The 14,183-nt window shown below is 35.4% G+C and overlaps 1 protein-coding gene across 4 annotated transcripts in view; it reads left to right on the top strand.

Annotated features, from left to right (window-relative positions):
- Positions 1 to 14,183, top strand: part of LOC135130904 (PDZ and LIM domain protein 3) — a 68,938-nt gene that overhangs the window by 15,011 nt on the left and 39,744 nt on the right. Inside the window, exons 1-3 of one of the 4 annotated variants that reach the window (XM_064058362.1) lie at positions 1,257 to 1,587; positions 10,326 to 10,474; positions 10,978 to 11,245. In XM_064058362.1, coding sequence (XP_063914432.1) covers positions 1,474 to 1,587; positions 10,326 to 10,474; positions 10,978 to 11,245 — 531 coding nt within the window. In that variant the 5' untranslated portion in view covers positions 1,257 to 1,473. Of the gene's footprint in view, positions 1 to 1,256; positions 1,588 to 10,325; positions 10,475 to 10,977; positions 11,246 to 14,183 lie in introns of those variants that run through there. The other 3 variants (XM_064058364.1, XM_064058361.1, XM_064058363.1) reach the window with 3 other exon arrangements.

Raw genomic sequence — 14,183 nt, 5'->3', positions numbered from 1 at the left:
CGAGGAGTCAAAAATTCGAGAAGTCGAATAATCGAAAAACTGAGAAACCGAAAATTGAAGAATTGAGCAATGGTAGTTTTAAGAAATCGAAAAACTGAAAATTTAGCAACGTCAAGATATGAAAAATTGAAACGGTATACTTATAAAACAGTCGAAAAATTGAAAAATCTAAAGTTTAACGAAAAATTGAAATTCCAAAAAGTAAAAAATTGAGAAGTCCAAAAAATTGGAAAATTGAGAAATCAAAAACCTGAAAAATCGATAACTTGAAGAATTGAAAAATCGAAAGTTTTGGAAGTCGGGAAATGGGAAAATATAAAAAGGTTACTTCAGAAATCGGAAAACTGAAAATTTAGAAACGTCAAAATTTGAAAAATTGAAAAATTGAAGTATTTAAAAACGTAGAATTCAAGAGGACAAAAACTGAAAAAATGTATCATTGAAAAATCGGAAAATTGAGAAATTGAAAAATAAAAAATCGAGAAATCGAAAAATTGAAGAATAGAAAAATTAAGACATCTAAAGTTGAAAAATCCAGCAATCGAAAGCCGAAAAGTCTCAATAACATATTTATAAAGCACAAAATTATAAGATGGCATCATAAATTTCTGGGGGGCATGAACGGACAAATTTTGCCGTCTAGGGTAAAAACTCAACACGGATGTAGAAACCGTCAACGGAGGCTATAAAATTACACTTACTACCGTAAAATTTAATAATAAGATAAATTGCTTAGAGTCGATATTGGCCTGAGTGCGCTCTGGTTCGTAGATCAAACAAGTTCTCAGGCAACATCATCATCTGAATTGCCACTAATTCATTAATTCTACATCCTCCAAAAACTCCCACAATAAAAATTACTCTTTGCAGTAAATATTCATCGTCAGAAACATTATTAAAAGAGATGATCTGATTACTTAAAATTCCTAAAATTATCCTACGGACGTCCAAACGGAAACAGAAAGCGCATTTCCAGTCAGAGCCAGATAATCCTAAAATTTTCTCCTCCGCGTAAAGCCAACTCCCGTAATAACCGCATCCCGTCTCCGACAACCTGCCATTTGGCACGCGCCGCTCTTGCCCCACATCCACCAAATTCCTCGCCACCCCTCGCGTGCAGCCGCCGCCTCCGCCGCAGCCCAGAATCCGCAACGCAGAATCGCGCCGCCGGCCCCCGTTCTATTTCTGCAGCAAGCAGAATGCAGAAAGGGGAAAGGGGGAGGGGCGTTCCAGGCTCATCCCGGCCGCCAGAGCAATTCCGTGAGTGATTCGAAACCTGTTGAGTGTCGAAAAAAAGGCCCACGAGGAGGAAATCGCTAGTGCCACTCTCGGCCAGGATTTATTGTTAATGTCTAATTATAGTTTTCGTCCGCTTCCAACTTATTTTCGGACCGTATTAACAACAAATCTTGCCTAGTAAACAGCGCAAGTAGTGTTGGTTCAGTGGTTGGTTGGTGGGCTGCTGCGGAATCCATGGGCAAAACGCATGAGGTGGTAGTCACTCTGCGAAGGGATTCCCCGCACGAGCAATGGGGGTTCAGCCTGGTCGGGGGCTCGGACGTGCGGGCGCCGCTTATAGTCACCAGGGTAAGGTTACAAGGTGACACCTGTCACACAGTGTCGTATTCGATTTTTTTTTCACGCTAATTGTTCGCTTTTTGTGGTTATTTTTGCGAAATTGTGACCCGGCTAAACTTCATTGCGTTCTTACGTCACGGGTTTGAATGTCATTTTCGTTGATTGTGACGACATTTCACCGTCACCGTTCTACGCAATCGAGAGAACGTTAAACTGCCTGTATTGAATTACAGGAAAATATTTTTTATAGTTATTTTTGGAGCGCCTCAGGGTCTAACCCTGCGCCTGTTATTTTCACATACTCGTAATGATTTAGCAACGAGTGCGTTATTAATTGCTGCGACTGAACCACATTTTCACACATTTAAACATTCTGACCCATCCTAAGCGTGCAACTCCTCTTAATCCTCTGAATTGATTACTTAAGACATTAATAACCTATCCAACAAAAATCTGGCAACATTTAACTTGATCGCATCATGTTCAGATTTATCTAAATTCCTTTATTCATAGTCAGATTCAAATCAAATAATCACAAGTGTTGATGCGACGAACGCGAAGACAAGGTCGTACAAACCACATGTTTCGAGGGATGACCAAGCGGTTTTGGACATGTGTGGTGTTACTTAAAGGTCGTGCGACGTTTATAGATGTTTAACTATTTCGCAACAAAATTAAATTTAAAACGGTCTTTTATAAGGTGACCTTGGCGACTGTTGGAGTGTCAGTGGTTAATTTTGACGCCATTTATTATTCATACGTAAAAAGTTTCATGTTGATTTTTGTTTGGGGTGGGTCAGAGTTTAAATTTAGGACAAATATTATTTTAATGTTTATTAATGATCTAGTAGGACGTTCTATCTACAACTACTACTAGACATAAGAATATGCGTTGTTGTATTCTACAGATTTTTCTTTTACCTGCTGCCTCACTATTAATACTATGTAATTTGTTAAATTTTTCTAATTTTGATTGGTGTTGATTCTTCCTCTACAGTTTTTTTATCTTGCTTTGGTGTTAAAAGACGTAAAAGTCAAAGATGGAAGTGATTATAAAAACTGTAACTCGAAGAGAAGCTAAAAGAAGAAAAATACTGAAAGAAAAGATCAAGTGCTCTGGTGTACCACGCCTACTGGCGCCTTTGGAAATTTCCCGCTTTTTAGATAGTTGTCTTTGAAGCAATTCGAAAGAATCTCGGGTTCCTCTTTTGTTTTGTTTTTGAAATAGAAATCTCGGGGAACTCTTACGTTTTGTTTTTAAAGTAGTTTTAAAGAATCTCGATCTCTCTGTGGGTCTAGTTTTTGAAGTAATTTGAAAGAATCTCGAGGCCTCTTGCGTTTTGTTTTTGAAGTTGCTTGAAAAAATTTCGATGACTTGTGTTTTGTTTTTGAAGTACTTTGACAGAATTTCAGGGACCCCCCATGCATCTAATTTTTGAAGTAATTTGAAAGAATCTGGGGGAATTCTTGTATTTTTTTTCTGAAGTAGTTTGAATCTCGAGGCATATTGTGTTTTGTTTTTGAAGAAGTTTGAAAGAATCTCGGGGCCTCCTTTATCTGGTTTTTGAAGTAGTTTTAAAGAATCTCGGGGACCCGTTTTGTCTGGTTTTTGAAGTAGTTTGAAAGAATCTCGGGGACCCCCTGTGGGTCTCGTGTTTGAATAAATTTGACAGAATCTTGCGAACGCCTTTCTTTTGTTTTTGAAGTAGTTTGAAAGAATCCCGGGGACTCCTTGGGGCTCTAGTTTTTGAAGTAATTTGGAAGATTCTCGTGGACCTGTTGTTCTTTGTTTATGAAGTAGTCTGAAAGAACCTCGGAGACCCCCGTGGGTACAGTTTTTGAAGTAATTTGAAAAAATCTCCAGGAGTTCTTGTGTTTTTATTTGAAGTAGATGGAAAGAATCTCGGGGATTTCCTGTGGGTCTAGTTTTTGAAGTAATTTGAAACAATCTCGAGGCCTCTTGTGCTTTGTTTTTGAAGTTGTTTGAAATAATTTCGGTGACCTCTTGTGTTTTGTTTTTGAAGTAGTTTGACAGAATTTCGGGGACAGCCGTAGACCTAATTTTTTTAAGTAATTTTCAAAGAATCTCGGGGACCTTTTGGGGGTCTAGGTTTTGAAATACTTTGAGTGAACCTCGGGGACCCCCTGTGGGTCTAGTTTTTGAAGTAATTTGAAAAAATCTCTGGAAGCTTTTATATCTTGTTTTTGAAGTACATTGAAAGAATCTCGAGGACCCCTTCTGGGTATAGTTTTTAAAGTAATTTGAAAGAATCTCGCGAACACTTTTTTTTTGTTCTTGAAGTAGTTTGATAGAATCTCGGGGACTTTTTCCGTTTTGTTTTTGAGGTAGATTAAAAGAATCTCGGTGACCTTCTGTGTTTTGTTTTTGAAGTATAGTTTGAAAGAATCTCGGAGACCACTTTTGGGTTTAGTTATGGAAGTAATTTGAAAGAATCTCGGGAACTTCTTGTGTTTTGTTTTTGAAGTAGTTGGAAAGAATCCCGGGCTTGGGGGTCTAGTTTTTGATGTAATTTGAAACAATTTCGAGGCCTCTTGCGTTTTGTTTTTGAAGCTGTTTGAAAGAATCTCGGTCACTTCTTGTGTTTTGTTTTTGAAGTAGTTTGACAGAATTTCGGAGACCCCCGTGGACCTAATTTTTTAAGTAATTTGTAAGAATCTCTGAGACCCCCCCGTGGGTCAAGTTTTTGAAATACTTTGAGTGAATCTCGGGGACCCCCTGTGGGTCTAGTTTTTGAAGTAATTTAATAAATCTCCGAAAGCTCTTATGTCTTGTTTTTGAAGTAGATTGAAAGAATCTTGAGGACCCTTTCTGGGTATAGTTTTTAAAGTAATTTGAAAGAATCTCCCGAACACCTTTTTTTTGTTCTTGAAGTAGTTTGATAGAATCTTGGGGACATTTTCCGTTTTGTTTTTGAGGTATAGTTTGAAAGAATCTCGGAGACCACTTTTGGGTTTAGTTTTGGAAGAAATTTGAAAGAACCTCAGGAATTTCTTGCGTTTTGTTTTTGAAGTAGTTTGAAAGAATCCCGGAGACCCCTTGGGGGTCTAGTTTTTGATGTAATTTGAAAGAATCTCGAGGCCTCTTGTGTTTTGTTTTTGAAGTAGTTTGAAAGAATCTCGGTCCTTTTGTGGATCTAGTTTTTGAAGTAATTTCAAAAATTTCCGGAAGCTCTTCGTTTTTTTTTTTGATGCAGTTTGAATCTCGAGGCACCTTGTGTTTTTTTTTTGAGGAAGTTTGAAAGAATCTCGGGCACCCTTTATCTGGTTTTTGAAGTAGTTTCAAAAGAATCTCGGGGACCCCTTTCGTCTGGTTTTTGAAGTAGTTTGAAAGAATCTCGGGGACCCCCTGTGGGTGTTGCGTTTGAATAAATTTGCAAGAATCTTGCCAACGCCTTTTTTTTGTTTTTGAAGTAGTTTGAAAGAATCCCGTGGCTCCTTGGGGCTCTAGTATTTGAAGTAATTTGAAAAATCTCCGGGAACTCTTGTGTTTTTTATCTGAACTAGTTTGAATCTCGAGGAATCGTGTGTTTTGTTTTTGAAGTAAATTGAAAGAAACTCGGGGATCCCCTGTGGGTCTAGTTTTTAAAGTAATTTGAAAGAATCTCCAGGCCTATTGCGTTTTGTTTTTGAAGTTGTTTGAAAGAATCTCGGTGACTTCTTGTGTTTTTTTTTTGAAGTAGTTTAACAAAATTTCAGAGACCCCCCGTGGATCTAATTTTTGAAGTAGTTTGAAAGAATCCCCTGGACTCATTGGGGTTATAGTTTTTGAAATAATTTGGAAGAATCTCGTGGCCCTGTTGTGCTTTTTTTTTATGAAGTAGTCTGAAAGAATCTCGGAGATTTCTCGTGGGTACAGTTTTTGAAGTAATTTGAAAAAATCTCCGGGAGTTCTTGTGTGTTTTTTTTCTGAAGTAGTTTGAATCTCGAGGAATCTTGTGTTTTGTTTTTGAAGTAGGTTGAAAGAATCTCGGGGATCTCCTGTGGGTCTACTTTTTGAAGTAATTTGAAAGAATCTCGAGGCCTCTTGCGTTTTCTATTTGAAGTTGTTTGAAATAATCTCGGTGACTTCTTGTGTTTTGTTTTTGAAGTAGTTTGAAAGAATCTAGGTTTTTCTGTGGATCTAGTTTTTGAAGTAATTTCAAAAATTTCCGGAAGCTCTTGTGTTTTTTTTTTCTGAAGTAGTTTGATTCTCGAGGCATGTTGTTTTTTGTTTTTGAAGAAATTTGAAAGAATCTCGGGGCCTCCTTTATCTGGTTTTTGAAGTAGTAGGAAATAATCTCGGGGACTCCCCATGGGTATGGTTTTTGAAGTAATTTGAAAGAATCTCCGGGAGCTCTTGTGTGTTTTTTTTTCTGAAGTACTTTGAATCTCGAAGAATCTTGTGTTTTGTTTTTGAAGTAAATTGAAAGAATCTCGGGAATCCCCTGTGTATCTAGTTTTTGAAGTAATTTTAAAGAATCTTGAAGCCTCTTGTGTTTTGTTTTCGAACTTGTTTGAAAGAATCTCGGTGACCTCTTGTGTTTTGTTTTTGAAATAGTTTGACAGAATTTCGGAGACCTTCGTGAACCTAATTTTTTAAGGAATTTGAAAGAATATCGGGGACTTCTTGGGGGTCTAGGTTTTGAAGTAGTTTGAAAAAAATCTCTGAGACCGCCCCCCCTCCCGTGGGTCTAGTTTCTATATACTTTGAGTGAATCTCGGGGATCCCCTGTGGGTCTAGTTTTTAAAGTAATTTGAAAGAATCTCGCGAATGCCTTTTTTTGTTTTTGAAGTAGTTTGATAAAGTCTCGGGGACCTCTTCCGTTTTGTTTTTGAAGTAGACTGAAAAAATCTCGGGGATCTTTTGTGTTTTGTTTTTGAAGTATAGTTTGAAAGAATGTCGGAGACCACTTTTGGGTTTAGTTTTGGAAGTAATTTGAAAGAATCTCGGGAACTTCTTGTGTTTTGTTTTTGAAGTAGTTTGAAAAAATCCCGGGGAGCCCTTGGGGGTCTAGTTTTTGATGTAATTTGGAAAAATCTCGTAGAGCTCTTGTGTTTTGTTTCTGAAGTAGTTTAACAGAATCTCGGAAATCCTCCGTGGACCTAATTATTGAAGTAATTTGGAAGAATTTCGGGGACCTCTTGTGTTTTTGAAGTAGATTGAAAGAACCTCATGGACATTTTGAAGTTTTTGAAGTAATTTGCAAGAATCTCGGAGTCTTCTCGTGTTTTGTTTTTGGAGTATGTAGTTTGAAAGGATTTCGGGGACTCCCTGTAACCCTAGTTTTTGAAGTAATTGGAAGGAATCTTGAGAATTCTTGTATTTTTTTAAGTAGTTTAACAAAATCTAGGTTTCTGTTGTCTGCTTTTTGAAGTAACTGGAAATAATCCCGGGGAAGATTTGTATATTGGTTTTGAAGAATTTGAAAGAATCTCTGGGATCCCCGTGGGTCCATTTTTTAAAGTTATTTGAAAGAATCTCGGGGACCCCTAGTGGGTATAATTTTCGAAGTAATTTGAAAGAATCTCGGAGGTAACTTGTGTTGTACTTTTTAAGTAGTTTGAAAGAATCTCTGAGATACCTTGTCTTGTTTTTGTTGTAATTTGAAAGAATCTTGGCAACGCCGTGTGGATGTAGTTTTTAAAGTAATTTTAAAGAATCTCGAGGTTTTTTCTGTTATGTTTTTGAAGTAGTTTGAAAGAATCTTGTCTTGTTTTTGTTGTAATTTGAAAGAATCTCGGGGATTCCTTGTGTATCTAGTTTTTGAAATAATTTGAAGGAATCTCGAGGCCTCTTGTGCTTTTTTTGAAGTAGTTTGAAGGATCTCGGGAACCTTTTGTATTTTGTTTTTTCAGTAGATTGAAAGAAAAACGTGGACTCACTGTGGGTCTAATTTTTGAAGTAATTTGAAAGATTCTTGGAGACCCTCCTTTTGGGACTAATTTTTGAAGTAATTTGAAAGAATCTCTGGGACCACTTGTGTTTTGTTTTTCAAGTAATTTAAAAAAATCCCGAGGACCCCCTGGGATTCCAGTTTTTGAAGTAATTTGAAAACTACTGTGGGTTTAATTTTTGAAGTAATTTGAAAGAATTTCAAGGTCCCTGGTGTTTTGTTTTTAAAGTAGATTGAAAGAATTTCGGATACCTTTTGGATTTAAATTTTGAATCAATTTGAAATAATTTCAGGGATCTCTTGTGTTCTGTTTTTGAAGTAATCTGAAACAATCTCGGGGAGATCTCTTATTTTTTATGTAATTTGAAATAATCTCGAGGACCATATCGGGATCTAGTTTTTGAAGGCATTTGAAAGAATCTCGAGGTCTCTTGTGTTTTGTTTTTGAAGTAGTTTAAAAGCATCTCGGGGACTTCTTACGTTTAGTTTTTGAAGTAGTTTGAAAAAATTTCGGTGACCTCTTGTGGGTCTAGTTTTTGAAGTAATTTGAAAGAATTTCCGAGAACCCTTGTGTTTTGTTTTTGAAGTAGCCTAAAAAAATCTCGAAGACCCCATTTGGGAGTAGTTTTTGAAGTAATTTGAAAGAATCTCGGAGATCTCTTGTGTTTTATTTTTTTAATTAGATTGAAACAATCTCGGGTTGCCCCTGTCGGTCTAGTTTTTGAAGAAATTTAAGAGAATCTCAGAAGCCTCATGTGGTTCTAATTTTTGAAGTAATTTGAAAGAATTTAGAGATCTCTTGTGTTTTGTTTTTGAAGTAGTTTAAAAAAATCTCGGGGACCCCATTTGGGACTAGTTTTTGAAATAATTTGAAAGAATCTCGGAGACCTGTTGTGTTTTGTTTTTGAAGTAGATTGAGACAATCTCTAGTTCCTCTATCGGTCGGGTTCCTCCTGTCGGTCTAGTTTTTGAAGTAATTTGAAAGAATCTCAAGGCGTCTTGTGTTCTGTTTTTGAAGTAGTTTGAAAGAATCTCAGGGACCTCATGTGTTTTGTTTTTGAAGTAGTTTGGAAGAATCTCGGAGAATCTACGTGGATCTAATTTTTTAAGTAATTTGAAAGAATTTCCGAGAACCCTTTTGGGTCTAACTTTTGAAATAATGTGAAAGTATCTCTTGTATATTGTTTTTGAAGTAGTTTGTAATAATCCTGGGGACCCCCTGGGAATCTAGTTTTTGAAATATATAATTTGGAAAATATCCTAGTAGGCACTTGTGTTTGGTTTTTTAAGTAGTTTGAAAAAATCTCGGGAAGACCTTCTCCTGTTTTTGTTGTAATTTGAAAGAATCTCGGAGACCCCATCTGGATGTAGTTTTTGAAGTAATTTGAAAGAATTTAGAGATCTCTTGTGTTTTGTTTTTGAAGTAGTTTGAAAGGGGCTCGGGGACTTCCCACGTTTTGTTTTTGAGATAGTTCGAAAGAATCTCGGTGACCTCTTGTGTTCTGTTTTAGAAGTGGATTGAAAGAATTTCGGATTTCCCCTAGTTTTTGCAGTAATTTCAAAGAATCTTGGGAACCTCTTATGTTTTTTTTTTGAAGTAGTTTGAAAGAATCCCGGGGACCCCCCGTGGATTTATTTTGTTGGATAATTTGAAAGAATCTCGGAGACCTATTGTGTTTTGTTTTTGAAGTAGATTAAAAGAATCTGGGGGACCCTCTGCCGGTCTAGTTTTTGAAGTAATTTCAAAGAATCTCAATTCATCTTGTGTTTTGTTTTTGAAGTAGTTTGAAAGAATCTCGGGAACCTCTTGTGTTTTGTTTTTGAAGTAATCAGGAAAAAGATAAAGACATTTTTCGGGTTTGGACCATGTGAAATGTTTCGACGTTTCGCCCACTTTCGTAAGGGGTATCTTCAGGAAGTACCATACCAGTCTTGCACACCTTTTACCAACACTCTGTATTCTGGATTCTGTTTCTTTCTCTTCATTGAACTTTTCGTTCATTTACTTCCTGAAGTTGCTCCTCACATAAGTGGACAAAACGTCGAAACCTTTCTTAAATTTCACATGGTCCAAACCCGAAAAACGTCTAGATATCAGTGACTCTGGCCGTGAAAACCTCTGAATCCATTTAACTGAAAGAATCTCGGTGATCCCATCTGGGTCTAGTTTTTGAAGTAATTTAAAGAATCTTTGGGATCTCAGATAGGTCTAGTTTTTGAAATAATTTGAAAAAATCCTCTTGGTCCCTTGTGTTTTGTTTTTGAAGTAGTTTGAAACAATCTGGGGGACCGCCTATGGGTGTAATTTTTCTAGTGATGTGAAAGAATCTCGAAAACTCTCTGGGGTACTATTGAAGTAGTCTGAAAGAATCTCGGAGTCCCTTCTGTTTTTTTTAAGTAGTTTATGAGAATCTCGGGGACCTCTTACATTTTGTTTTTGAAGTACCTGCAAAGATTCTCGGGGACCTCTTTCGTTTTACTTTTGAAGTAGTTTGAAAGAATCTCGTTAACCCCTTATGTTTTGTTTTAAAGTATTTGAAAGAGTCTAAAACTTTGCCGTATTACCACCACTAACTGCCACTTTAAATTCGTCTAACACAAGTGCCATACATTTTTAGATAACACTTTTGTGACTATTTTTTTAACAAACATAAACAACCATTCCGTATCAAAACACTGCCACATATCATGTTTTTCAATCGTCAACACAGCTCGAATTTGTAGAAGGTGGCTGAGTTGGCAGACTTCTAACAACATGATTAATTCTAACTCTAGCTCCAGAGTCACCCAAGCGATTTTAGTACTTTTCCACAAAACCAGAAATAGATTCACATTTCTTTCTTATTGTCGCAGGTGGGGTTCGGTTCGCCCTCCAATGGGGTACTCCAGCGTGGTGACATCATCACCAAAGTGGGCAACTACGATGCCAGAGACATTCGTCACCAGGATGCGCAGACTTTATTTAAAAACGCTGGCACGAACATCCGAGTGGTCGTACAAAGGTGAGCATGATAATGAGTAATCGCCACTTATCGACAATTTTTCACTCATCTCGAACGAGCAGAAGCCGATATATTAAATATAGAACCGATGGGCGTTGCCAGTACTTTTATCTGTTTATTGCATTTTTTTATAGGCTGCTGGACCGGAAGTGGGTTAGGGGTTATTAATAGGTGTGGAGCGTGTTTGAGGAGGCTTTGACGCGATAACAATTTAATAATAATAATAATAATAATAATGATAATGATGAAAACGTCGTTTGCGCTTTCACTTTCAAGTTCGACTCCAACTAGTAACCGAGTCCTGTAGGAAGATTTATGACAAGTTATCTCCTTCCAAGATTTCTATCGTGACGTGACCTAGAGCAAGGCTGCGGTTCATCAACCTGTATGCACCTAAAAATAACCCCAAATCCTTGGGATCGAATTTAGTTTTTGAAATTGGCTGATGACACTTATATTTTCGAGAATTTTTGCACTACTTCCTTGACTGTTTTCTGTTGTAGGGAAAACACTCCTCGGCAGAATACCAGCACGGGATCGTCCAGGACTAGTTCCCACAACTACAGTCCTCTGTCGGTTTCGCCGCATCTTTCTCCCAAAGGAAATTACTTTTCGTCGCCTGCTCCTTACAGTCCTGCAGGATCAGCGTTGACTCCGTATTACTCCTTGCCTATGACACCCGTCGACGATAATTACTTCGAATCGGTTACTTATAGTCCAGGGGCCAAAAAGGGCGGTACTCTGGACACGGATTTTCATGTGACTAAACAGGTACGTGATTTTTGAATTAAAAATAAAAAACAACAATTTTCGAAAACCGTATGTATATTAATTGAGTAAATAAATTTGGGACAAACTTTTATAGTCCAGTTTAAAAAAATATTTATAGTTTTCTTTTTTAGATGCAAAAAACTGCACGTGTCACTTGCTGTCGAATGCCTTTAGTGCTCTCGAATGATTTTTTAACTCGACTGGCGCCTCGTCAAGGCAACTTCATTCTCGTACATACGCCACGCCAGATTTACGTTCTATTTATAATTTGCAGGTCTTAAAATTTTTATATTTGCATTAAATAATAACGTACGTAAAATTAAATTGCCGTATGATTTTTATTTTAGAGATTTATATTGAGATTACTTCGCATTTATTATGTCTAGATTCACATTTTTTACGGTTACGGGTTTTACAACTTTCCAACTGTAAACTCGACATTTGTGAACTGGGTTTTCAATTTTTCATTTTTTACTTTAAGTAAAAAATATTAAATTTGGACAATCAAATTTTGCATTCTGTCTCAAAAATTATACAATAGTGTTTTCTTAAATGTTTTTGTTAAATATTGACAACGTTAATGTTCAGTTTACAGCAGATTGAATAAATTAATTTTTCCTTTCACCTAAAAGTTAAAAATGTACGTATTACTTTATAATTTATGTTCAACAACAATTATTGCTCATCCAAAAACCATAACTTCATGGGGTATTGTATTATTTTGAAAATTTTATCAATTTTGTCTATTTTTAACATTAATTAAGAATTATTTTTTGTTTGTTTTTAGTTGGTTTAAAGTGAGGTAGACATTTTAATTTACCTAGCATTTTTTTAGGTGACGTCAACAAAATTTTGGTGGGGATGGATAGACATATTTCGGTTAGCGATCTATCAACTTGATGACAACTTCAAAACACGTGCTAAATTTCAAACACCAATTGGTTCCTTAGTTTCTAAGATAACAAAATTTGTTGTACAACTTTGAATTTTAGCATAATATAACGATATTAATACTAACATTAATAGGTCTCCAAGTTTTTTGAAATTATTTCCAAAATAAAATACCAGAGGTTCGAAAAATTTGCTCAAATTTTTTTAATACAAAATGCCAGAAGTTTCCAAGGTACCTAATTTTAATCGTGAAAAGAAACAACAAAAGCTCCAACATTCCTTTAAATTTTGAAACGAATAAAAGCACTAAAAACCCCAAAATTCGTTAAAATTTTTCGAAAACAAAACATGAAAATTTTCCGAAGTTCTTTTAATGTCTTTGAAATAAAAAACAATGGGCCCTCCAAGATTCTTTTAAATTCTTACAAAGAAAGACACACTCTTTTTTCTGAGGGTCCCAAGGTTCTTTCAAATTTTTCTAAAGAGAAATGTTTCTTAAGTTCTTTTAACAGTTTTGAAAAAACAACAGAGCGTTCAAAATTCTCTTAAATGATTTAAAAATAAAAGTATCAGAAGCCTTATGGTGTTTTCAAGTGTTAAAAAAATACTAGGTGTCCCCAAAACTCTTTTAAATTTTTAAAGGAAGAAAAACAGTTCTTTCAGATAATTCCAAAAATAAAATATCAGAGGATCCTTTTTTTTTTAATTCTTGCCAAGACAATACAGCTTCCAAGTTCTTTAACCACTTAAAAAAAATGTCTAGATTCTTCCAAATTATTGTTTCAGAAATAAAATACCAGAGGTTCCAAAATTCTTTTAATCTTTCCAAGAAGCAGCAAGAGCTCCCAAGATTTTTGAAATTTTTATGAGAATATAAACAACAAGAATCCTTAGATTTTTTCAAATTTTTCGAAAAAAAAAACACCAGCCTAGCTCAAAGGAACACTAAGGACCCCAAGATTCTTCCAAATAATTTCCAAAAATGAAATCAGAGGCTTCCAAGGTTCTTTTAGTCTTAAAACATCGCCAAATCCCCCAAAACCATTTTAAATTTTTAAAAGAAGAAAAAACACCGAGAAGCCAAGATTCTCTCAAATTTTTTGTGAACATACACCAAATTTTCCAACGTTTTTTAATCTCTAACAAAAATGCACCAGGATTCCCTAAAATTCTTTTAAACTCTTAAAAAAAAGGTTGCAACTACCCCAAAATTCTTTAAAATTATTTCAAAAATGAAATATTAGAAACCCCTAAGTTTTTTTAAAATCCTTTCGAGACAAAAAACCAGAAGCTGTCAGGTATCTTTTAATTAAAAAAAAAACACTATTTGCCTCCAAAACCCTTTTAAATTATTTCAACAATAAAATACTAGAGGTTTCCAAGTTTTTTTTTAATCTTTCAAAAAATTGCAGGTGCTCCCAAGATTTTTTTACGGTTTTAATACAATAAAAACACCAAGAACCCCAAGATGCTTTAAAATTTTTCGAAAACAAAGTACCAATTTTTCCAAGGTTCTATTAACCTTTTCAAATGCTCTTGCAAATAATTCCAAAAATAAAATATCAGAAGCACTTAAGATTTTTTTAATTCTTCTCGAGGCAAAACAGCAGAAGCTTTCAAGGTTCTTTTGATCCCTAAAAAAAAAAACAACAGAGGGGCCTAAAGATCATTTACCAATTTTTTGAAATTACAACAACAAAATTTTCGAACCACTTTGCAAAAAATGTTTAGCCTTCCACAAGATTTTTTTTAATTTATAAAAATGAACGCTGGGTATCTCAAGATTCTTTCAAATTATTATTTCAGAAACAAAATATCAGAAGTTTTTTTAATCTTTGAAAGAAACCACAAGAGCTCCCAAAATTTTAAGAGAATAAAAACAAGAATCCCCAGATTTTTTCAAATTTTTCGAAAACTATACACCAAAAGTTTCCAAGATTCTTTTAACCTCTTTTGAACCTCAAGATTGTTCCAAATAATTTCCAGAAATATTCAAAACATTAGCGGCTAGTCTAAAAAAAATAACAAATATTCTTCTAAATTCTTT

This window comes from Zophobas morio, unplaced genomic scaffold (assembly GCF_036711695.1).
Source record: "Zophobas morio isolate AGI-343-1 ecotype UQ-CSIRO unplaced genomic scaffold, CSIRO_AGI_Zmor_V1 ptg000018l, whole genome shotgun sequence".
NCBI classification, from domain to species: domain Eukaryota; kingdom Metazoa; phylum Arthropoda; class Insecta; order Coleoptera; family Tenebrionidae; genus Zophobas; species Zophobas morio.
The sequence above is the reverse complement of the archived record's forward strand: the minus strand, read 5'-3'. Positions and strand labels throughout refer to the sequence as shown.